Consider the following 24,182-nt stretch of genomic DNA (forward strand, 5'->3'; position numbering starts at 1 on the left):
TGGCACGAAACCCCTGTCAGAAAGAGAGAAGGTCTGCAGAGTTACATCTCCTCCTTGGCCGAGCATCGGGCCTGCGAATCAGAGCGCTGCGTGTCCGGTGTGTCCGCTCCGTGGCAGTCTTTCAGCCGACATGTTGGAACGGTCCACTAAACATGGAAGCAAACACTCTGGGACCCAGATGGTTATCTCAGCAGCTCCTGGCTGTAAGCAGAGGGAGAGGTCTCCTTTTTTTAAAGGACAGGCTTTCCCTCCGACGTTTTTGCTTTTTCAGTCAAATAAAATAAGGAGCTGTATATTTATTTACCCAACAAGGTGGGGAGAGTTCCCAAAAGTTATACTAAAAATTATAATTTACTTTGACATACACTCTCTCTCACACACACACAGAAAACAAATAAGCTTCTGTACTCAAAAAGTATTTTTTATCAGGAAAATACCTTTTCTGTTCCATTCTCCTTCCTATTTTTCTTAGTGTTAGGACACCCAGGTTCTAAGAAAAAAAAAGAAGGTTTTTTTATACACAGATAAAAAGAAAAGTTTGTTGCCTGGAAAAGCAACGCAAAAATAATAATAATAATAATAATAATAAATACTTTATTAAGCTTTATTATTTATTTAAAAAGAAACCCTAAAAATGAAGTTACTTTTAGTGCAACAGAAAAATGTCTCACTGAAAAATGCATAAGATTTAAATTTCTAATTGAAGTACAGTTGGGTGTTTTCTGACCTGACAGTCCGGCAGACTCGGTTCTAAATTGCAACATTTGTTCCTTTTCCAGCTGCTGTGGAAACCTCTGCAGACACGGAGCTCAACTGAATTCATCACCAAATCGAAACAGAAACGGAGTGGTGTCAGTTTTTAGCGGTGGTAGCATTTCTCTTTAGTCTTCGGCTAAAGACCACGAGACATTTCTCCCGCTAGCGCTAAGCTAACGCGATTGGTTTGGTTGTACTTACCCACAATGCCCTGCGCTGTGGTCCACTTCCTGCTTTTTGGAGCGGTCTGCGGTCCGCTTGGCGGTCTTATATGAATTCAAACCGAACAAGAGTTCAGCCGAACCCAGACTGAGGTTCGGAGGACCAGAGTTGGATTAGCATTCACACCTCCTGTTCTTCTGGGCCTCCTACATCGAGGTGGGCAGAGTTCCCAAAAATTCAAGCAAGAGTAGCTTCAACATATTTTTACTCAAGTAAGAGTAAAAAAGTATTTGGTAAAAAGTCTACTCTAGTACTGGATAACTGATCAAATTATCATTCATTTAATACTTAAAAATGACGCAATCAGATGGACCAAATTTAAAGTTAAGTGGAAATTTTGGTATATTAAGGACAAAAAAGACAATAGTTCATATAAGTAACAAAACATAAAATCTGGCAAAAGATTAATTTTTTTCCAAATCAGTTTCTTTCAATATAAAAAAAATTATGAAACTTTCACAAAAACTGCAAGTGTGCTTCTGTGTCTGGTGAATTTTTGGTAAAAACGTTTGTTTTTCATTCAGTGGGTCACAAATCCAGAAATTTTACTCCAGTAAGAGTGGAGATGCTTCGTAATAAAATTATTCAAGTAAAAGTAAAATGTACAGCTCATCAAAAATAGTCATAAAAGTAATTTTTTTCAAAAATGTTACTCAGCTTAATGTAACTGAGTAAATGCAACTAGTTATTAGAGAATTGCTCTCTGTTTAGTCGGGTTTTTAAAATTCGTTTTATGATTTGAACCATTTAATTGTGAGAAAACACAGGATGTTAGAAAAGGTCATAAATATTCAGCTAAAGTTTGCCGTTTCAGCTTTAAAACAGAGGAACAGCGAAAGCGGTCGTCATTATTCAGATTTATTTATTCAGAAGTAAAAGAATCAAAACACAGTACAGATATAGAAACAGCATCATTACCTCAAGAAACCAAACCTGAATTAAAGTGTCGAGATCCACAAAAGAAGCCGAAAGCACACGTGAAATAAGTTAAGAAGCAATTATTTCCAAACAGACACACTGCGTTATGAAAATCTGCCAATCTTCTCCGTATTTGGAGTTACTGAAGACGACATGTCGCATACATCACAATTAAAAACTCCCACAAAGAATCATGTTTCCCTAAAATCAGACGTTTTAAGCAGAAACTCCAGCCGTGCAAATCAAACAACTCACAAAAACCAACATCTAAACCTGACTTCCCATCATCGTTAGAAACACACCTCCGGTTATTTACCACCAGGCCGACGGGAACTCAGAAAACGGTGAAAGAAGCAAAAACTTTTTCCTCACAGAAAAATTAGAAACTAAATTAAAGAAACTGGGGAATTCAACTATCAACCTCATTTCCATGATCATATGAATCAGTTTTTCCCGTCTTCTTTTGCCTTCAACTTAGTAAAAAAAAAAAAAGCAAAAGTAGGTGTTTTGTAAACTGGGTTGCCTCATTTAAAGAGCTGAAATGAAAATCTGTATTTTTTTGGTTAAAAATACAAGCAGGCCATTTAGAGTCCAATTAAGCTAAAACTCAGAGAGAACCAACGCGTGCACAGGGAGAAGGTTCAGCGAGGATTCAAACCCGGACCTTCTTCCATAAGAGCCCAAACACGGATCAAAACCAGAACAAAACGTTTTAGGATAATTAGACACACTGGAGTTGAAGCTACAGGTGAGATTTGAGCATTTTCCGTGAAAACACTTGTAACCTGGCATGTAAAGATTTCAGTCAAAGCAAAAGAAAAGGAAACGAAAAAACTGGCTCAACAAAAACCTCCTCTGTTCTCATCTTTACTTTTCCTTCTGGAAGGGCGCCGTCACGTTTATCGCTCCTGTGAAGCTGATAGTAAATCTCCACTGACTTTCTTTTCTTACTAAAGTTAGAAGCAGAGTAAAAGTCAGGCAACAGTGAACAGATTAACAGGGAAACTCCTGCAACCAGCAGCATGTTCTCAGCAGGATTTCCAAAATGACAACCAAAGGGAATTCTGGTCGATCTACGGGAACAACAAAGAGCCAAAAAACACGCGCAATTCGAAATGAACCCGACATGCAAAATATTCTCCCATCAGTGTAAAAACCTGCATCTTACATTCTTCTGATAGATTTCATACTTGGCAACAAAACGTCTCCTGTGAGTTTGGATCCAACAATGGCGTATTAGCACCATTGCAGATAGAAAACGCAAAAGGAAAAATATTTACACCAAAAATGATTGAGCCTGAAATGTTACAAATTTTGGGGGGGGGGGGGGGGAATTGGATTAATCTCAGAAATCTATAAAGAAAAATTTCTGAGCTCCAAACGTCAAGACAAGAAAAAGAGTCTAGTTTGAAACGATAAACCCTGAAATCTCTGAGCCTGAAATGTCAACAATTTGTAAAAAGAAAACAAAAAAAATGTTTTAGATTATTCTCAGAAATCTTGAAAAAACAATGAGAAAATTTCTAGACTCCAAAAGTCGAATATTTGAAACAAAAAACTCAACTTTCTGAGCTTGAAAGGTCAAAAATTTGTTAGAAAAACTCTTCTAGAAAAGGTTTGACATTTCTGACTTTCAAACAAAAATTTTTTAAAATTTTTGGAAATGTTCTGAGTTTCGGAAGTCTAAAAATGTCAACTTATCAAACTCAGAAATCTCCATGTTTTTTCTAAAGAAATTCTAAGATTTGATCCAAAAGTTCCTGAGTCTTAGGGGGGAAAGCTCCTGCTCCTTTTCTTTAAAATCTACAATAGCAGTAATACGCTGCTGTAGGATCCAGCAGGAGATTATGACACATAGTACTTGTTGGTAACGTTGGTGAAACACTGAGTCTGAGTGGAAATGTAAAGTTTAACAACGTCCCGGTGTCGGATGTAACGGAGCGTCTGGGCGGGAAACCCGGCTGTCTGAATCCGGTCTAACGCAGCAGCAGCGGAAGTCTGTGTGACACCGGTGGCAGCCGGTGTTCGGTTTCCCTCCAGAAAGCGGCTCGTCGCCTCTCAGCTGCCCGACAGCCTGCAGCCGGTGGTAACCGGAGCGTCCGGCCCGGACCCGGCCGTCGTCTCGGCTTTCCTCCAGGGCGGGAGGAGAGGAGGGCGGCTCCGTGTGCGTCTGTGTTCCCCACAAAGCGGAGCGGCGCGTCTGCATCCGCTCCAGGGTTATCCCAGGATTCCCAGCGAACGATCCGATCCGTTCTCAACAAAGGAACGTTTTCAAATCTGAATCTGCTCAGCTGAACTCAGACAAACGGAGCTTTCTCAAGGCTGACGCACTTAAAAAGAAGTTTTAAAAAAACGGAAAAAAAATGTCTTTCTGTGCATGCTAACATCCTGGATTCAGCCGACTGCAGGATAAAGTTCACTCCTCACTTTATGTTTGCTCCTAAAATTATTCACAATCAGAAAAAGAACAAGGAGAACTACAACTGCATTGTGAATATTTTTAAACTCTACTTTATATTTTAGTATTCGTGTATTAATTTAAATGATTAAACCTCTGCTAAACTTCTGTCTTGGATCTAATCCCTGATAACCTGCAGTGGTTTCTTTAATATAACCTGCGCATTCAGTTGACTTTCAGAAAAAATATTTTTTAAATAAACTTTGGCATAATAACTGAACTAGAATATTTTTTGTTCCTCACTACAAACTGGGCTAAATCTTGATTTTAAGCCCAGAAACCCATGAGGTTGCTGTCAGTTGTCCCAACCTTCATTTTTAACTTATATTTATATATTTTTCTGACGTGAGACGGATCTACCTGACTAAAAACTCTCCGTTTGATTTTTGGGGCATTTATTTACAAGCTGGATCCTGGAGGAAATGGTCAAAGTTAGTTGTTTTTTTTAAACAGTACTCTCCTCCGCTGGACGCCCTCAGGTTTGTCGTTTTGAACAGGTAAACAGATGTTTCATTAAATTTGCAGATAACCTGTCATTCTAAAGGGAGAAAGGAGAAATTTATGCTCAAGTTATTAGAAAATGTAAATATTGATCCAATATTTTATCACTACAAAAAAGTATGTTGACGAATGATAAATATGCATACTCTATAGTTGGTTTGGGCTTCTTCTGCATGAATTACTACATAATTACCTGCATTTCAATTACAAATGTGCACAAAACTTTGCCAATATTCCACTAATGTCAGACAAAAAACTATTTCTCATTTGCGGCGTTTCCAATAAATAAGAAACATAAGTTTGTTCACATGGTAAGACCTTAAAAAACATGCCATCCTCCTACTACTGTAAAAAAAAAAAAATGTTTCCATTGCAGTTTTGTGAAATAAACTCATTTTGATACGGCCAAAAAAAAAAAAAACCTGTATCATCCTAACGGCAAAGCTTTTTCATGGAAAAACGATAACTAGCGCGTTTCCATTAAACACATTTTTTTTCCAGATGTCAAACAGTGCAGAATTACGGTCAATAGAAACACAGCTATTGTCTATTTCAGGTAATATTTTTCAACCTTTAAATGTGAAGGTTGTTTTAAGATAAATAATTAAAATTCGATTGTATTTAAAGCGTATAATTGTGTGTTTTGGTATTGTCAGCAATGTCTTCCAATTATACATAATTACCTAGTTATATTTTCAAATTTCTTGTCAACTTTTAGCATTTTTTAGCAGCTCTAGCACTCCTGGTTTTTTCAGGGAAACCCTGGATACGTTTTGCATAGTTTGTCTCGTCTTTGGCACCTACATTTGACAATTTTATGGCCCAAATTTTATGTTTAGTTAAAGTGAAGGTCTTAAGTGTAGGCCCACCAAAGAAACAAAACAGCTAAATTTTAAACTTTACTAAACTCCTTTAAAGCTATTTTGGGTCAAAAGCTTCAATGTGCAAATTTAATGTTGCGTCATTTTTCTAAACTTCCTTACATTCAGCACTGGGAGAAGTCTTTCTTATCAAACAAAAGCTTTGCCTCTGTTCGTTTTTAATTTCTCATCTGAAGCACGAGAGCGTCCTTCCTCAAAAATCCGAGGAGCTGCAGCGGTTTTTCTCTTTGAGCACCACCAGGATCTCGTCGCCGTCTTGGATGCTGTAGGAGTGAAGCGCCCGGAAGCCGCACTTCAGCTCCTCGGGTCCGAACACAGAGCTCATCTCTTTGTCGATGTGGAAGAGGCGGATGCCGTTGGAGGGCAGCTGCAGCAGAGCCTTCAGCTGCTTCTTCAGGTCGCCCACCGTCTGCTCCAGGCGGAGGGTGACCGGCTCCACCCGCTCCCCCCAGCGGACCTCCACCACGGTGCCGCGCGGGCTCAGGTCCACTTCGGCGAGCGGGGCCAGGTGGCCGTATTTGGACACGAGGGCGTGGTACCTGGAACAGAACGAGGCACGTGTTGGGGTTTGGTTCGTACAAGCTTGAAGGAAAAATGTGCTTCCCTTATTTAGGCAGGAAATATGAATCATTAAAACCAAACATGGAGCTCAATCAACTCGACTACGTTTGTGCAGTAAAAATTTTTCTTTGTGCAGCTAGAATTCTGTTTGTGCAGCAACATTTTTTGCTTGTGCTGCTTTTGTCTTGAAGATTTTAATCAAAGGTTTAAAGGTCGAAAGATCAACTGTTCCCCCAAATCTAACAAAATTGGTGTCAAATGTTTGTGCTACGTTTGTGCAGTAAAAAAAATTCTTTGTGCTGCCACAATTTTAGAAATATCAATAAAAAAGGCCAACCACCCCCACACTCCATCTCATTTACGAAACCAACTCAGCTACATTTGAGTTGTGTTGAAGATATTGATGATGACCTCTGATGACTTCTGGAAACTTTTAATCTTCAAAATGAAAACAAAAGTTTTCGCTGCACAAACATGTGGGGGTAACTTCACTCAGGTCAAACCACCTTGTTCCAGTTAAAATGTAACTAACTCTCTGTGAAAGCGTAGCCCCGCCCCTGGAAGTGGGCGGAACCCATTAAGGGGCGTGGCCACGTGTGAGGACAAGCAGAGGGGGTTAAACTATAGAACGTCAATGTCAGTCGCTGCGTTTCCCTTAACCATAAACTTGTGCAAACTGAAGTTACAAAAATATTTAGTTTTCATTGCATGTTTTAATGCTGCTGCAATAAAACATTTATTTTAAGTGTTTTCCCACATGCAATAGGTGTAATTGATATGAAAAATAAGATAAAACTAGTTATGAGACTCTTCAGATTAATTTATTCAAACTTGCACATTTTGATACGCAGACCAACTGTTGAGGATTTGTTTTGGGTTTAAACTGGATTTGTTTATGACTTGTTATTTGGGATATTATAATCTAATATGTTATTATTTTGAGTTGTGATTGTTATTTCATAAAGATTTAGTTAATATCTGGTTCAAAACCAAACATATTTATTGACCCTTGATAGAAGGGACCTTATATCTCATAATTCCTTATTGTTATCAGCTTAGTAGCTCTGATGTTTTTCTCTAAATGCTGAAGGAAAACAGTCCTAATCATCATTAGCTTTATTTCCACTCAGGCTGTTTTCTGGTGGCTGCTGAAAGGAAATGTTCTGGCGGAGCAGAAGAAAACCAAACTGTCGGCCGTGAGAAAGCACTCAGTCGTCTCAGGGGAACCGAAGCTCGAGATAAAGACCCGGGAACGATTAAATAAAATCAAGGAGAGGGGAAAAAAAAAAAAGGCAGTGTTTTCAAAGAGTCTGTGACAGCTGGTCCAATCAAGCCAATTTCACTTCCCCACTAAAAACTGGTCCACAAAGCCGATCCCCGCCTGACCCGAGGTTTCTGTGGGAACTCGCGGCGCACAAAGTGCCCTTCTAACAGGAGGGTTTAAGGCGGCACGTCTGGTGAAACACTGCTGCAGGTAACAATATGTCAACCGTTCTAATTGTGTTTTTAAGGAAGGAAATTGTGGGTTTGGAGACACTGTCCAGTCCAGGTCCAACATCCAGCCTGAAACTCACCCAGCCTGAAACTCAACACTTTTCTATTATTTTCCAAAACTTTTCCAGTAACAAAGCCTTCCTGGGTCGACTTCACCTTAAATTAAGCGACACTTCTTAAAGTTTATAAATGAGTTACGTTTATGTTAAAGAACATTTCAGAAACAACGCAGTTCAAAGCGCTTTACGCCCCAAAAGTCTTGCAGCAGTTATGAAACAAGCAATAAACATTACATTTAGTCAAACGCCATCAACAAAATCATCAAGCAAATATACAGATATGTTGATCAATTGATAACAAATTTTAATGGTTGATAATTTGTCCCAGAAATTGTGATAAATGATAATATTATTTTTTTGAGACAATTTTTTAGTGACGAATTAATAATGCCATAACACAGGAGAGGTCTGAAGGTTGAATCAACAGATCTGCAGATCTTTAATCCGTTCAGTGATTTATAAACTGCCAGCAGTAGTTTAAAGTCTATTCTCTCAGTGAAGGACTGTAGAACTGGGCGATGTGCTCTATCTTCCTGGTTTTAGTCAGAACGCCAGCAGCAGCGTTCTGGGTCAGCTGCAGCTGGAGCGATGATTTATTAGGTCAATGTGTGAAGACACTGCTGCAGTGATCAATGCAACTAAAGATGAGTTTCTCTGATGCTGACACATCAGTCCTCTGATCCTGGAAATGTTCTTCAGGTGACAGAAGGCCCACTTTGTAACTGTCTTTATGTGACTCTGAAGGTTCAGGTCAAAGTTCAGCCTGAGTTCTGGTTTCCAGCTGTAATAACTGAGGCCGTGTGTTGACTCTAGATCTATAACTCTAGTTTCTAGTATAAATATCTTAGTACATGTGAAATAAGACAGAACTAACTTAAAAATAACTTTTCAGCAACATATACAAGCGTGTTTTAAGTAAATAATATTATTGAAAAAGTGCTAGCTCCTCTTATAACATGCTTAAAACATCTTGTTACAAGTTAAATAATCTGCCAGTGGAACTAGAACTTTTTTTTATATCAATATCAATAAATTATTGACTTAAAAGAAGCTCCTATATGTTGCTGAAAAGTTCAGATATTTGCACCAGAAACTAGACCAAACATACTTGGTAGGATGTTGTTTTTGCAGTGTTGTAATCTGAGATAGTGGGCACATGCAGACATTAAATAGGACTTGTGATTTCTGTTTGCTTTGATGAGAAGCTACACAAAAAAATTCCTGTTCTTTAGTTAAGATTCGAGTCAGTGAAGTACTGGACCAGAACTTCAGCCGGAAACATCTGGTAAGTGGTGGTTTTAAGGATGACAACATCTAAATAACTCATTTTCTCTACAGAATGCGTTTGATCCGCGCTACCCGAGAGGAAAGGGGATACCTGCGCTCTCACACCGATGCCCCCTGACCTTCTGACCTACAGAGACCCGACCACCAAACTAGGTCCACCAGCGCCGGTTAAAGCAGAGAGAAGGAAGGAGAGATAATCCGCCGCTCGTCACCTGAAGCGTCAGAGGAGATGCGGCGCTGCCGAAAGCATCAGAAAATCTCCAGGCTTCCCGTTTTGATTTTGACGACGTTGGTGTGCAGATAAAGGAGAGAAACATCTAGCAGCATCTAGCAGCTACCTGCCGTATCCGATTCCCAATCAGAGAATTCCCCCTACAAAGAGATCATTGAGCAGCCGGAGAGTGGCGGCATTGTCTCCCAAAAGGTTAGTTTCCCTCAGCGAAGGACTACACCTTCCTTCAGAAAGCCCCCCCCACCTAATTCTGCTCAGGTTAAGTGGAATGAAGGCAACTGAGACTGCAGACGATGACTGGATATCTGGTGTTTGCCCCCAAATAAAAGAAACCACCACAGACATCACAAGTTTTCATGGTTTGAAGCGTAAAATGACATCAGCTGCTGCAGTCTGTGTTACTGAAGCAGGAAACTTTTTTCGAATTCAAAACTACTTTATGGATTAAGGGGAAATTAAATGTTGTAACTCAGGGTTTCCCCCAGAAAACTTGCAAAGCCCAGTGGGAGGGGGCGCCATGCAAGTCATCCAGTGGCTGAACGTGTTTTGGTCAAAAAATGTTTAAAGAAAAGTTAATTTTATTGCTAAAGTCGACAAGATGGCGGCATTTAATCATACTGATGTCGTTTTCCAGCGGCCCTTCATTTGTTTTGGGTAAAGCGCTGCATGGTGTGAAGCGGGTACCTCTGAGGAAGCTCCCGCTCAGGACAGTCCTGGTAGTATCGGATGAAGTACCGCTCTGCGTCCTCCCTCTCTCCGTCAGAAATGGCACTCCCATTTAAAACCATCACAGATGGCAGCCTGGGGAACAGAACAAGGGATCATTAAATTCTTAAATAATTAAAAGCAGCCATGATGCATGAAGAGGGAGAGTTTAAATGTAACGAACTGTGCTAAAAGGAGGCTGCGTCTCTCCTGGGTGCTGTACGACTGCAGCAAAGGAATCCCCTGAGCTTTGACGTCCTCCAGTTTAGGGAAGAAGTTCAGCCTTTCAATGTCCTGCCACTGGCTGAGACCTGCAGTTCACAAGGAAAACGCTTCATTTCCTCTCTTTGAACTGTTGTTTACGTTGAGGTTTATTTATTTCAAAAGGGACAATGCGCATCACAGAATAATAGATACAGAAAAAATATTTTTCATAGAGAATTGCAAGTCTTGGGAATTCTGAATCGATTCAAAATGTACTATGTAATGTATAATTTTTAAATTAGCTAATTCCTTAATATGAACAGTGTGCCACAGTTAGCCAAAGAAGCAGGTTTCATCTGTAGCACCTCAACGTATAATCAATATAAATACAATACCGTGTAAAACAGACAAATTAACTAGCTTTTCCATGAAAAAAGAGAATAATAATAAAAAAATCCAAAACATTTCAGATTATGTATAAAAAGCCATACAGCACCACAATACAGAACAAAGCAGAAAGAAAATAAGAGTCACATGATCAGTTTCTGCATATTTGATTATCTAAGGGCCATAGTTTTACGTTTTTTTAATTAATACAATGATGATATCCTACAGGTTTTTTTAGCTAGGTTTGGTTACCTAGCAACAACCCGTTGAGCAACATGTGCAGTTTCAAGTTTCGCTACTGTGCCTCATAAATGGTTAAAAATAAAAACCAACGGCATTGAGGGAAACTGTGGATAAAGCAGCAAATATTACGCCACCCGGTAGGTAGCATTTCAGATATTTAAAACCAAAAACTAATCAATAATCGTCTATACTGACTGATATAAAATGCTTTTATCGTGACGTGTTTTTCAGCCATATTGTCCTGCCTTATGGTTGACCAATGTGATTTTCTCTCCACACATAAATATGTTTGCATTGTGTGCATTTCTTGGTCTTTTAGTAAAATACATTCCAACTGAACTGACAGAGAAAACAAACCTGAGTTGTTGAGGTTGATGCTGCGCAGGTTGGGGAAGAGACCCTCCAGTGTTTCCTTGGTGTCGCCCACAGAGCTGACGCTGTTGTTGGCCAGCACCAAGGTGCTCAGACTGGGGTACAGCTGCCCAAACTTCCTGACCTCGGCCCAGTCCTGCAGCTGGTTGCCGGTGATCTGCAAGAGGCTCAGCGACGGACAGGAAGCCTGCGACTCGGACACGGAGTCGTAGCCGTTCAGGCAGAGGAAGAGCTCCTTCAGCCTGGACGCCAGGAGGAGCAGAGTCTGAGAAACCCGAACGCGTTTCAGCACAGCCACAGGGAACATCTGCTTGGCTCACTTACTCTGGCGTGTGCTGCGTGAGAGTGTGCACCGTGTCCCAGCTGACTTGCGTGTTGATGAGGACGAGTCGTCGCACCCTGGAGAAGACGTCGGCCACGCTGGGCTGCAGCTGCACGCCGCTCAGCGGGTTCATGCTCAGGTTGAGGAAGTCCAGGTGAGGGATGCTGGAGACGATGGTGCTGATCTGTCAAAGCCACAATGAACACAATGCATAAATACTTAGGATTTTTTGACATTTGTTTTCAACTCGTTGTTTTGGAATCTTCTTTAGATTTTGCCAATCTGGCGCTGTCAATCATGCCTGTGTTTACGTTGTCCTCCACAATGTGTGTAACGTATCAGGTCACTCTGACCACAAAAGTCAGAACGAAACTCAAACTTTACGAGATGAAGAAAGACATTCTTAATTGTGTGTTGATTTATTTTCGTCATCTGCAAACATTTGGCGCCCAACGTGAGGCCACCCAACTCTATTGGTTTCTATGTAAATGGTTTTGGATTCGTGAAGCGGACTTGCCTCTTCCCAGTCTTTGAGCTGATTGTAGGCCAGGTCCAGCTCCAGGACATGAGCACAGAATGCTTCGATGTCGGACCTGTCGCCAGCTTTGCTGATCCCGCAGTCATTCAGAACCAGAACGCTGGGCAGGAACAGTCGGTCTGCCGCCCAGCAAAACTAAAGTCAATTCATTTCTGCGATTTTCAATCGTTTATGAAGTGTTTTTCTGTTACCTTTAACAGGAGATCCTGGAGGGCTGGGCAGAACCACCACACCTTGGCCATAGGGGAAATTCTCCGGGTTGTACTTCTCACTGAGGACCCGGACGAAGGTGCGCTCCTCCTCTTCATCAGAGGAATCCATGGCTGCACAGCTTCATAGGAATCCAGAGAAAAGAAAAATATAAGCAGCTAAAGTTCACCGTTAGAACCAACAGCAACTTCTCTGGTTCTGATCTGCAGCCCAAACCTGAAACTCTGATCAAATTCAGCCTCAAAACCAAAAAAGATTTTAAAAAATTTATAAAAGGTTTATCTTTTAAGAAATGGGTTCAAATGCTAAAAAATACAATAAAAAATACAATACACTGACTTTTATTAGTGAAAAAAGCTGCCGAAAATCTGTGGTTTAAAAATCCGAAAATACAAAATAACTCACAGGTGAAATCAATTCCTATATGTATAAAATTACATTTTAAAGGGTGAAAAACTAAAGAAAATAAGCTAAATGTGTACAATTACCACATAGAAAGAAAAATTTAAATTAAGATAAATAAATAAATATACAGCCTACATTCTTAATAGTTCCTCCGGTAAATTTGTGCAATAAGCTAACTTTTTTTACAGTAGAAAAAGTTCGTACTGAAAAGAATTTTAAAAAATGCAAACTGCAATATAAGAATGTTTATTCACTATGGGGGGAAAAAAGGCACACAAAGGGGAATTTATTTTTGCTTAAAAGCATTTAGTATTCTATAACATTTTAATTATATAGTAAGATAAAATTAAAAATAGATTTGACTAAAATTCCCATTGTGAGATTATCGCGGCTGGAATAAAAGAGAAGGTTTTTAAAAAATTTTATATAAACACTTTAAGAATTTAAAACGTGAAAATTCTCAAAATTATTTCTAATTCATAAGGAATCATTTTAATAAAGGTTTTTAATCTTTAAAATATGTTTAAATCCTGCTGTGCAGCTGCGGAGAGCTGCATGTGTAACAATGGGAGCTTTATAAAAAGTTTCTCTGCTGGTGCTCAGAGGTCCAACAGGTGGGGTCAGAAGAGCACCAACGGTTTTCCTTTAAACTTATTATAAACTGCAACAAAAGGCTGTGCATGGTGGCTGCACACAGCTTACAAGACCAAATAATGGACCTGCTCTGCTAAACAACCACAGGAAAACAAAGCAATGTGAAGTCTGAGTAAACTATGGGCGCAGGTTAACATGGGAAGTTTTCTGCCGTGATCCAAGAGCACACATGTTCAGTCTGACAGCAGGATTTCATGTCTTTTGTTCTCAAACCTTTTAATACTTTTGCTTACATTTTCATTTTGAAAGCAGGACTTCATGTTTTTATTCTCAAAACTTGTAACGCTTGTACTCAAAACTTCTCCTCGCGCTCACACTTAGTCTCTGCTCGCTTACAAAACATGGAACCACCTTTTGGCACAGTCGCCTGGCAACTTCTCAGCCAATAGAACGAAAGTGCTGTGCTGGGTGCGTTTGTTTCCTTTTAGCGGGTGTGCCTGTGTGGCTACTATCGATTGTAGCAACCTGCAGCTGCATGATGTTATGTGGTTTGTATTTTGATCTTCCAGGAGAGACAGATGCTATTCAATCAGTTAAATACAATCCTGTGAAGAAAATATTTACACCCAGATTTTTTCTGTTTTCTCTCACTTAAATTTAGATCATCAACCTGAAAAAAAAATAGAAAACGCATATTAATTTCATTTAATAAGCGGGGTGGACTCTAATTCAAAAATAACCTGTGACTGTGAGAAAACTAATCCCATGGAGGCCGTTCTTATTACTGGATCATGACCTCTGACCTTAACAGACACATGCAGATGGATTGCTAGATATATCTAATTAAAAACATTGACACCCACAATCTTACAGTGAAGACGGCTTTTTGTTTTCACTTATAATCAAGCACAACTAATATGTGGCTATAATTCAGCAGCAGTTGGAATAAAATGTATTTTTGTCTTTCAAATAAAATCTATTTATCTTAAACATTTTGTGTAAAGATGGTGCTTTCCCTCAAGGTCACGATGCAATAAAAATCTGATCCCACTCGGTCCTGTCCGATCAGCCCTATCAATGTCTGATAAACAAAGGTCCGGTTATCTAAAGTTCTGCTCGTTTGACATGGACGCGTTTGCCAAATGTCTCAGTCTGGAGTCCGGACTCGGCCTGATGACACAGATCTCCTGGTTCATACCTCAGACGCAGCAGAGATTGGAGGAAAGAGTGTTTTCAACAACCCAACGTCCCCATTCCTGCTAAGAGAAGCAGAAAGAGGGAAGAGTAAAAATGGAAACAGTTCTGAGTCTGATCATTTAACGTGACGGAGCAAAAAAAAAAAAAAAGTGTCCAGAAAGACAGCGGGTGTCTGGGGAATTTGACTTTTGAAAAGGATGGGCTCCTCCAGGACGTTTTGTCTCGGGAGGCCAGATGGGGCCCATTAAGAATCATAAGGTGGCTCAAGAAAAAAACTGACATTTTATGTAAATATGTCTCCATGTATGATGGAACATTAATTCATGTTTTTAAGCTTGTTGCGATAAATCAATGAATCGCCTTGTAAATTAAAATGAGCTCAATCATTTCCATTATGTTTTGCAAAAGGTGATTTTGTGTACAGAAACTTTATAATCCATTTCATTTATGTTTTTAGTTGTGTGCAGGTTTACATTTCCGTTTTATTGTTTTTGGTCTTATTTGTTAAATATTTAAATATATTCCATTTCCAGTATTAAGAGGGTTTTTCTTTGTTAACAAAATGAAAGTTTTTTGATTACTGAGAGGGCAAACTTGCATTATTGTGCCATTATTATTGAATTACTTGAAAATGGTTTCAAACATATTATTGCTTATCACAATAATCTCTGGGATACTTTATTGTCCAGCAAAACTTGTTATTGTGACTGGGCTATCTACACACCAAAAATCAAGTCATTCCACATCCTAGTAATATTTTTGCCCTGTTTTTGGCCTAAATTTATTATCTTACATTAATTTTACAGACAGACGTAGAAAAAAAGAGCAGTACAAAAAACAAAATATAATAAATGTTACATAGTCAAATACAACATAAACACTAAAACCAATTAAAGTGATCTTCATCTCTAACATTTATGCACAAAAATACATAATGCTGTTTCTTAGGAAAAGGTAGCACAAGTCTGATATGTAGACTGTGTGTCTCAATAAATAAGAAGATCATGAAAAAGTTTGTTTATTCTAGTAATCCAGATAAAATAGTGAAACATACAGTACAGACCAAAAGTTTGGACACACCTTCTAATTCAATGGGTTTTCTTTATTTTCATGACTATTTATAAGGCAATAAATCCCACTTATTAACCTGACAGGGCAGGTTGACCTATGAAGTGAAAACCATTTCAGGTGACTACCTCTTGAAGCTCATCAAGAAAATGCAGAGTGTGTGCAAAGCAGTAATCACAGCAAAAGGTTGCTACTTTGAAGAAACTAGAATATAAGGGCTATTTTCAGTTGTTTTACATTTTTTTGTTTAGTGCATATTTCCACATGTGTTATTCATAGTTTTGATGCCTTCAGTGTGAATCTACAATGTCAATAGTCATGAAAATAAAGGAAACTCATTGAATTAAAAGGTGTGTTCAAACTTTTGGTCTGTACTATATATCACAGATTCCTTTCATACAACATTTTAGACATCTATTTCAGTTCATGTTTATGATTTTAAGCATTCAGCTAATTAAAACTCAAAAGTCAGTTTCTCAGAAATGTAATTTTATATCAGGTCAATGAAAGCAGAAATGTTATGGTATTGTGAGAAAATCATAGGAAAAACAGCCATATTTTAGAATGAAAATACTTATTTATTGGTATATTAACGTAGTAATATTTTTTTTATTCATTTCTGAGGAACTGAATTTTGTGTTTTAATCGTCTGTAAGCTAAAATGATCAAAACCAGCAGAAAATAAACACCTAAAGATTCTGACTATGAATAAATATCATAGTTTAGCTTTCTGAATTAAATATCTGACATAAAGATTCAGATACACTGAAAAAATATATGTTTTTGTTAAGTTCGCTACAAACAAAATTCCAGGAAGTTATTTTATGATAAAAGCTGAACTTTCAACGCCACTCTCTGCTTCCCCCTACTGTACGGCGCTGGCATTGCAAATTCTAAGTATTTTTTTAATTATTAAACCACGAAAAGAATCGACTGACAAATAACGCCGAATGCACTTCAAACATGTAAAGACGAAAGTAATAGCACATAATTTAATTCTCCGTTTTCATACTCTTTCCGAAAAGAAATTTAAAATCAAATTATAGCCGTTTTCAACATAATTCGGCAAATCAACCAGAAAGTCAACCAAGAAGCGGCTGTTGTGGGGGCTGTTTGGAAAACGCAGCTCAAACTAAAAACATGGGAAAATACAGCAAACTCGGGTGTTTTGATGTGTTTCAGAAGCAAACAGGCCATATAAACTGTAAACACGACAAAAAGGAGCGTCAGAACAATCAGTACTTTGGTTTATCTTACATCCAGTCCGGTAACGGATGTTGGTGCAGGTGTTCAGTCCGTTTTATGGACCTTTCTTCGGAACATTACAGCTATATTGTGTCCCAGTAACGAGGTTAGAGATGAGCCCACTCGCCGACCACCGGAGCCTCTCAACCTTCGGTTTGTGTTTGTTGTTCTTCGGTTAGTTTGACAGATTAGGACACGCCTCTTCTACCGGAAGTTACGTAGTTTAAATGTCAGGTTTAAATTTTTTTTCTTCTTTCAGATAAAAGAACAATGAGACGAGAAAAACAAAAGGCACAAAATACAGAAACATGTGAAATACACCACTAAAAATGTGCTTTTAAAATGTGTAACATTATTTTCACACTACCTGTTGCCATTGCGGGATCACGTAGTGCCATAGCAACAGACTTCCTCGTTTGTGATTGGTTCTCTGCCAGATTTAAAGAAGCAGAGCACATGTGAGGCCTTTTCGTTAGAATCTTAACATTTTGTTTGTTTTAATTAAAAAGACAAACATGGCCATTTAATTTTTTTATTTATTTAACTGTCTCAAAAACGCCAATGCATTTTACTGAGAAGTTGTTATGAAAACCAACACAAACTGGAAGTGGAAATAAAAATGAAAAATATCGTCTTCAACTAAAAAAAATAAGAAAACTGAAAAGTGTGGCGTACTTTTGTATTCTACTTCTTGAATCGGTGCTTTTGTGAGTGAATAAAATTTTATTCAAAAATACTTTATTGATCCCAAAAGTAATTAAATAACATTTAATTGAGTTATTAAGTGTAATTTACATTATGCAGCATTTCATCTGCACACTGAAGCATGTTTCCACTAACCAAAACTTCTGCTGCCATGTTAAGTACTTTATTAAGGGATTGAGGTTTTTATTATGGAATACTGTTATTTTTTTATTTTTTTAAACTGTTAGGTTTTCATAAGTGACATCACCTCATCCCTTTAAGGTTTTATTTACCTGGATACAGAGAGCAAAAATCTGGACAGGTTCTAGAAAATACTCTTCTCAGCAGGAAATGATGTCATTGTCTGTGACCTGGGGACTATTGGGCTAATCCTCATTTTGTTATCTCAGAGCAGAGATTAACGTGTTATAACTGATGTAATTTAAAGCAGAAATCAGAAGCAGAAGAAACTGCAGTTTCTGTTTCTGAGCATCTACTCTGTTATTTAGATATCTGCATGAAAACACGGCGGAAAGGTCCTCAGCCCAGAAAGAGCAAGGGGAAACTGGACGGGAGGCGTGGCGTCCTAATCCAGAAGGATCCTGTGAGTCAGCCGCACAATAATCTGCCAGGAGCAGAGAATATAAACAGACACAGGGGAGGAATTTGATTCAAATCATCCAATAAAATCAGGTAATTTCCCTTTTTAACTTCTGCTGGAAAATTATTGAAATAGAAGGAACAAAGCTGACTGAAGCTGAGGAACATGGCGCTCCTGAAGTCAGGCTGGCTGTGGAGACAGAGTGAGTATTTTCTATTATTTTTTACCCCAAAACAAAAAGGTAAATCTAAAATATTTTATCACAAAATTCTCTTTCATTTATATTTCAAACTTATACTGGTGATACGGAAATCAAAAAGTGCCACAATCCAATAAGTAAATATATTCATCATTTATTTATTTCCTCACCTATTTAAAAGGGATGAGTAATGTAAAAAAAAAAGAATGATTGATATACATTTTGGAAAGTATCTTCAACATTACTTCTGTGTTTCTAAACTGATGTCATTCTGGCTTTTAAAATCTGATTGGTTCATTTCCACACTCAAGTTCACTTGAAACCAATCATCTTTACTGCATCCATTTTAGCCCCGCCCACTGATAGGAAATGCTGACTTTTACACTTACAAGCTTTGAACCTGAACGTTTAAAAAAGTAATCATTTTCGTATGTATACACAGTACCAATCCTAATTATATATTGACAAATCTTTTTTTTAAATTTTTTTTTAGAGATTATAGATCTAAAAAGTTCCTAAGATGGCTTAATAGGGCCATTGTAGGTAGAAAAAAAGGAGAAAATTTCCACCAAAAAGAACTCAGAAATTTTGGGGAATTAAGCTCAGAAATTTTCTAGAAAGATTTGGAAATTCTGTGAGCTTGAAAAGTTGATTATTTTCAACTTTTGAAATATAGAAAATTTCAGAATGTCGAAAGTTTCCTGCATTTCAAGCTCGGAAATTTCCAGTTTTTACATTTACTCTTTTTTTCTATCAACAATGCCCCTGATACGTTGTTTTAAATTTCATAAGTATATTCCCAACTTTTTTTATCTACATTTTTATATGTAATTTTATATGTACTCACTTAACTTTGTCACTTTTAGCACTCAACAGGTCACAAATTTACAGTCATTTAAACATTTAATACTATTTAAACTAGTATTAATAGCGGTACTATAAGAAATAATTAGATAAAAACAATAAAAAAGGAATTTAAGATAGACGTGTGTTGTTACCTAATTTTCATTTTTTGCTTTATCTGAAAAATACAATTGTCCCCTCCAGAATCAGAGTAGTAGAGAGACAATTAAGGGGAAAAATTAACAAGACTCCAAAAAATTATGAAATTTGACTAAAACTAAAATTCTGCTCCAAAGATATAGTAATATTTCAGACAAATATAGAAGAAAAGCCTTTAATCTTGCAAAAAAAAATCAGATCTGACTCCAAAATCTGGAACTATTTATATTTTTAAGCATTAAGGCAGAGAAATGTGGATTTTTTTAGGTATTTATATTCTAGATTTGCTAATCAACTGATATTCAGTGTCAAATAATAAAACAGTTTTTGATGTTTTTTGAAGAACTTGTTTTTTTCTGGTGTTTTAAAGGTTTAACATGTTGATCTTTAACTGACCAACATCATATTTCTGTATATTCATTATCCTCCATTCAGGATAATCTGAACGTCTCTGCAGAAAACAATGAGAATATTCCAGAAACCCGCCGTGCTGGTTATGAAACTGCAGCGTCTAATCCTATTAATTGTCCTCGGCCGGCCGTGTCTCTAAGTGGCTCACAGATCATGAGGGAAAGCCAATCGAAAGCAAAGTTGGAAAGGAAATGATTCACAAAAAGTTTTTTTTTTACCCCTCCAGGGGGCTTTTGTGGGCTCTAGTGTCCCTTATATGACAGTAGGCTGACAGGAAGTGGGGGAGGAGAGGGGGGAAGACATGCGGCAAATGTCGTCGGGTCCGGGAGTCGAACCCGCGACGGCCTCGTCGAGGACTGAAGGCCTCCAAATACGGGTCGCGCTAACCACTATGCCACCACGGCACGCCCCCACAATAAGTTATTTTAAAAGATTTTCCACCTCTAATGTGACAGAAATGAAGTCAATTCGCCACACCAGATTTTTATGAAATTTCTTTCTTCAAGCTGAAGTCAAAGTTTATAGCGAGCGAGAGAATGTAATTATTAATAAAACTTGGCAAAAGGCAGCAGGTCTTCAAATAAAGAGCCACCTAAATCACATTTTTATTTTATTTTGTTTCTTTAATTACAATATTTCATGCTTAAAATCAGTACATTTTGTATAGTTTTAATTTTTTTTTTTTTTTTGGTTTACGCTTCCTCAGACTTTTCATTTATTTGTAATTAAAGGGGTAGTATTACATAAAATCAACCTTTTAGCTTTATGCTATAATGCTTTTCCCTCATCAAAAACAAACCTGGCATGTTGCTGTGATTCCTTCATGCATGTTTGAGAAATCCTTTCATCTCCATGGCAACTATTCAGCTGGGTGAACCTTAGAGGCATAGCTCCTCCCACACTCAGCTCCTTGAGACTAGCCAACAGCAATTAGCAAAAAACCTGGAGTTGAGCTCATTGTAGGAGCTGCTGCTCAGAGCAACGCTGGTGAAAACGTTGCTAAAGGACTAATAGAGCAGCCATGTTGGGATGACTCCCTGGAGGCGGGGCTTCAGAAAGAGCAGGAGCTTTTAAAGAGACAGACTCAGTTTCAAGGCATTAAAGCAGGAAGTAAAGTAATTATTGATATATGTGTAGCTTTTTATAATATTTGAAGGAAACAGTAACTTGAAATGCTATAAAATGGCACTATGTGCCTATAAACATATAATACTTCCCCTTTAATAATTATATTAAACAAGTAGGAATTTTTTTTTTGTAAGTCACTGTACATCACTGTATATCTCTGTAATCTATTTACACATTTACTTTTGAAAAATACGGGATTATATCAAATTATTTCAATAAAATTATGTCTAATTCAGGTTCTAGAATAAAAGGGGGAGCGAGGACAGACCCTAGAGGCACACCACAAGCTGGATCAGTAGTGACCAATTATCATCACCAATGATAGTAACGTGGCTTTCAGAGTACATCAGATCCCTTTACAGAAAAGCCTTAGCATGTCTTTGTGACGCATGCTTGCTCTGCAGCCGCCATTTTGAAGCGCTGGAAGCTGAACTGGTGCGACCTTTGATAGACGGCAGCCTGTGTTTCTACAAGAGCGACAGGCGGCGGGAGTTAGAGCAGCGAGTCAGCCTGAAAACAACGTGCATCGATGTGCGGTCTGGCCTGGAATGTGGAGGTAAGCATCGCAGAAATACTTTTATAACTACCATCACCGGAAAATGAAAGTAACACCCTGTCTGTCTGTCTGTCTGTCTGTCTGCAGGTGTGAACCCACCAGAGAGTAATCCCAGGGAAAACCTCGTAGTGGTTCATCTCAGAGAAGGCTCAACACTCAACCTGTGTGCAAACAGTGAAGATGAGTCTCTGTGGGTAACACCTCCACCTGCTGGCTCAGCCTTTAATTTAAACACATTTATCAGCTTCTCATTTTGGGTTTTTGCTCTCATTCAGAGCGTGGAAACTGACTCTGCTTGAAACCAGAAGAAACCCGGTGAGTTCTGTGTGTTCCCCGTCAGTTCTGGACATGTCAACTTGTTGCTGAAAATAATGAAAATGTTTGTTGTTGTTGTTGGTTTCTTTATGCAGGTGTTTGCATACGACCCCTATGATGACTCCTACCAGGCCGTCCCCATGAACGGATACCACACCGTCTACATCACACCTGGAGCGGGACCAGGTAAGATGGCTGAATGACAAAACTTTGAGATTAACCTCAGAAAATTTCTAGCCAAAATAAGGACATTTCTGAGTTTAAAAAGTTGTAAATTTGAAAAAAAAAAAAAAAAAAACTCAAATTCTGAAATTAAACTCAGAATTTTTCTCCCAAAATGTAGACATTTCTGAGCTCCAAAAAGTCAATAGAAAACGTTGAGATAAATCTCAAAGATTTATCAGCTTGAAAAGTTGAAAACTTTCAACTTTATGAGCTCACAAAATGTTCAGATATTTTATAGAAAATATGTGAAATTAATTTCAAAATGTCGCAAATGTTTGACTTTTTGAACTTTCTTTTGTGTCTTTCCTAGAAAATTTGAGATTAATCTGAGGATTTCAAATTTGTTCTTCCAAACTTATACTTTTTGAAATCTGACATTTCGTTTTCTTCTAGAAAATGCCTGAGATTGATCTCAGAATTTCAGATTTTTTTTTCCCTACTAGATTTACAACTTTTTAAACTCAGAAATGTCCTCGTTTTTCTGAAAAATTTCTGAGATTAATCTCAGAATTTCTGTGTTTTTTTCTTGCAAATTTTCAGCTTTTTGAACTTTTACATAAAAAAAAAAAAAACAAACAAAACAAACAAACCTCTGTCTTTTTTGGTGGAAATTTCCTCTTTTTTCCCCCTTCTATACACTATGGCCTAACCCTACCTGCCGTCGCAGACAATAAACATGTAGAAGATTTTAACAGCAGTTAATGTCAAAACTTAACCAGTCTGATAAGCAAAAACAAAAAAAACTCGTTTGAGAAGCAAACAGACAGGATCCAGCTGTACCAGTGGCTGCTGTGTTGTTGTGTTGAAGGAACCCACCAGGTGATCGTCCAGAGGGATCCGTTTGATGGAGTCGCAGAGAGCGTCGCGCTGGGATTACTGGCGGGCGTGGCGGCGGGGGCGGCCATGCGGTCCTTCCTCTGGATGCCCTTCTTCTTTTGCTGAAGGCGCCGGTCGCTCGTCTCCCCCGGAGGACTCGGTCGCCTCACGGAAACGTGTAGAAAAGCTTCTTCTTCATCGCGGTTCGCTTTTCTCTTCAGGAGCAGTTCTGAATCTGAAACCAAAAGGCCGCCGTGTATTTATGTTACGTTTAATTTATTCAGGACGTCACAACTACCCGTGGACATTTCTGGAACAACGCGCTAGTTTTGTATTTAATGCTGTTTTATCTACTGTTTTGCTTTTTACAAGCTTATATTTAAAAAAAAAAATCAGCTCATTCTGAGCATTGCTCTGTCTATAGACGATAAATCAATAAACGCTCATTTTCTCCTAACTTGTTTTGCTTTCTGTAAGTTGCCATGGCAACAGTCGCTGAGCTGGGGAACGTGGGGGTCGGGGGTCACGTCTGTCAATACTATTAAAAAAAAATTAAAAACCTACAATCTGTTATTTTTATGGTAATAAACCGGCAGCTGTGGTTGAGAGAAACACAGTACAAAAAAAATACAGTAAACAAAGTAAACAACTTTACGGAAAAAAACATTAAAGTGTGACAGGTTCTGCTGTGAGTTTTGCATTTTTTCACTGTTGTTTTTAGAAGTTTTCTTTGTAAAAAAAACCAACAGTTTAAATCAGTAAATTTAGCAGGTTGATTTCGTTATAGTACGAAGTACTCAGTCAATAAAACTTCACTGGGGAAGATTGAAGAAAAAATGTGTTGAAACAGGTATAGTCAAATAAATCCCGGTCTGATACATTTGTGTAAATTTGACAACCGAACATGCGGAAAGTGTTTTGAACAGGGGTCTCAAACTCCAGTCCTCGAGGGCCGCAGACCTACAGTTTTTAGATGTGCCACAGGTACAAAACACTGGAATGAAATGGCTTAATTACCTCCTCCTTGTGTAGATCAGTTCTCCAGAGCCTTAATGACCTAATTATTCTGTTCAGGTGTGGTGCAGCAGAGGCACATCTAAAAGTTGCAGGACTGCGGCCCTCGAGGACTGGAGGTTGAGACTCCTGGTTTTGAGTATTGGAGGACACTCTTGATTAGTTCAGTGGTTTTGTTTTGAGTTTACAAACAGCATGAACAGAGTATAGAGTAAATTGATTCATTTCTGTTGGATTCTGAACTGCAGTGTGAGCTAAAATTCAAGCTAAAGACCGCTTCAAGTCAATTTAGTTTATTTTTTGGCACCAATTCACAATAAACAAATTGATGCATTAAGGATTGTGGCGACAGTGGAGAGGAACAATTTCAGC

The 24,182-nt window shown here is 38.3% G+C and overlaps 1 protein-coding gene across 7 annotated transcripts; it reads right to left on the reverse strand.

Moving 5' to 3' along the window:
- Nucleotides 1-1,822: 1,822 nt before the first annotated feature.
- LOC114153188 (tubulin-specific chaperone cofactor E-like protein) lies at nucleotides 1,823-23,255 on the reverse strand. Of its 7 annotated transcripts, none has more exons than XM_028031561.1 (10): nucleotides 17,227-17,241; nucleotides 16,872-17,111; nucleotides 14,548-14,605; nucleotides 12,332-12,471; nucleotides 12,120-12,259; nucleotides 11,605-11,786; nucleotides 11,266-11,522; nucleotides 10,259-10,385; nucleotides 10,054-10,170; nucleotides 1,823-6,275 (listed from the first exon to the last, which is right to left on the reverse strand). In XM_028031561.1, exons 4-10 carry the CDS (start codon nucleotides 12,459-12,461, stop codon nucleotides 5,930-5,932), a joined length of 1,299 nt encoding a protein of 432 aa, XP_027887362.1. In that variant the 5' UTR covers nucleotides 12,462-12,471; nucleotides 14,548-14,605; nucleotides 16,872-17,111; nucleotides 17,227-17,241; the 3' UTR covers nucleotides 1,823-5,929. The 7 variants fall into 7 exon arrangements, with proteins under 7 accessions (XP_027887362.1, XP_027887361.1, XP_027887363.1 ...); XM_028031560.1 differs by having other exon boundaries at nucleotides 14,548-14,608; XM_028031562.1 differs by having other exon boundaries at nucleotides 14,548-14,608; nucleotides 16,857-17,111.
- Between the last annotated feature and the right edge of the window lie 927 nt (nucleotides 23,256-24,182).

Source organism: Xiphophorus couchianus, chromosome 11, assembly GCF_001444195.1.
Source record: "Xiphophorus couchianus chromosome 11, X_couchianus-1.0, whole genome shotgun sequence".
In the NCBI taxonomy this organism is placed as follows: Eukaryota; Metazoa; Chordata; class Actinopteri; order Cyprinodontiformes; family Poeciliidae; genus Xiphophorus; species Xiphophorus couchianus.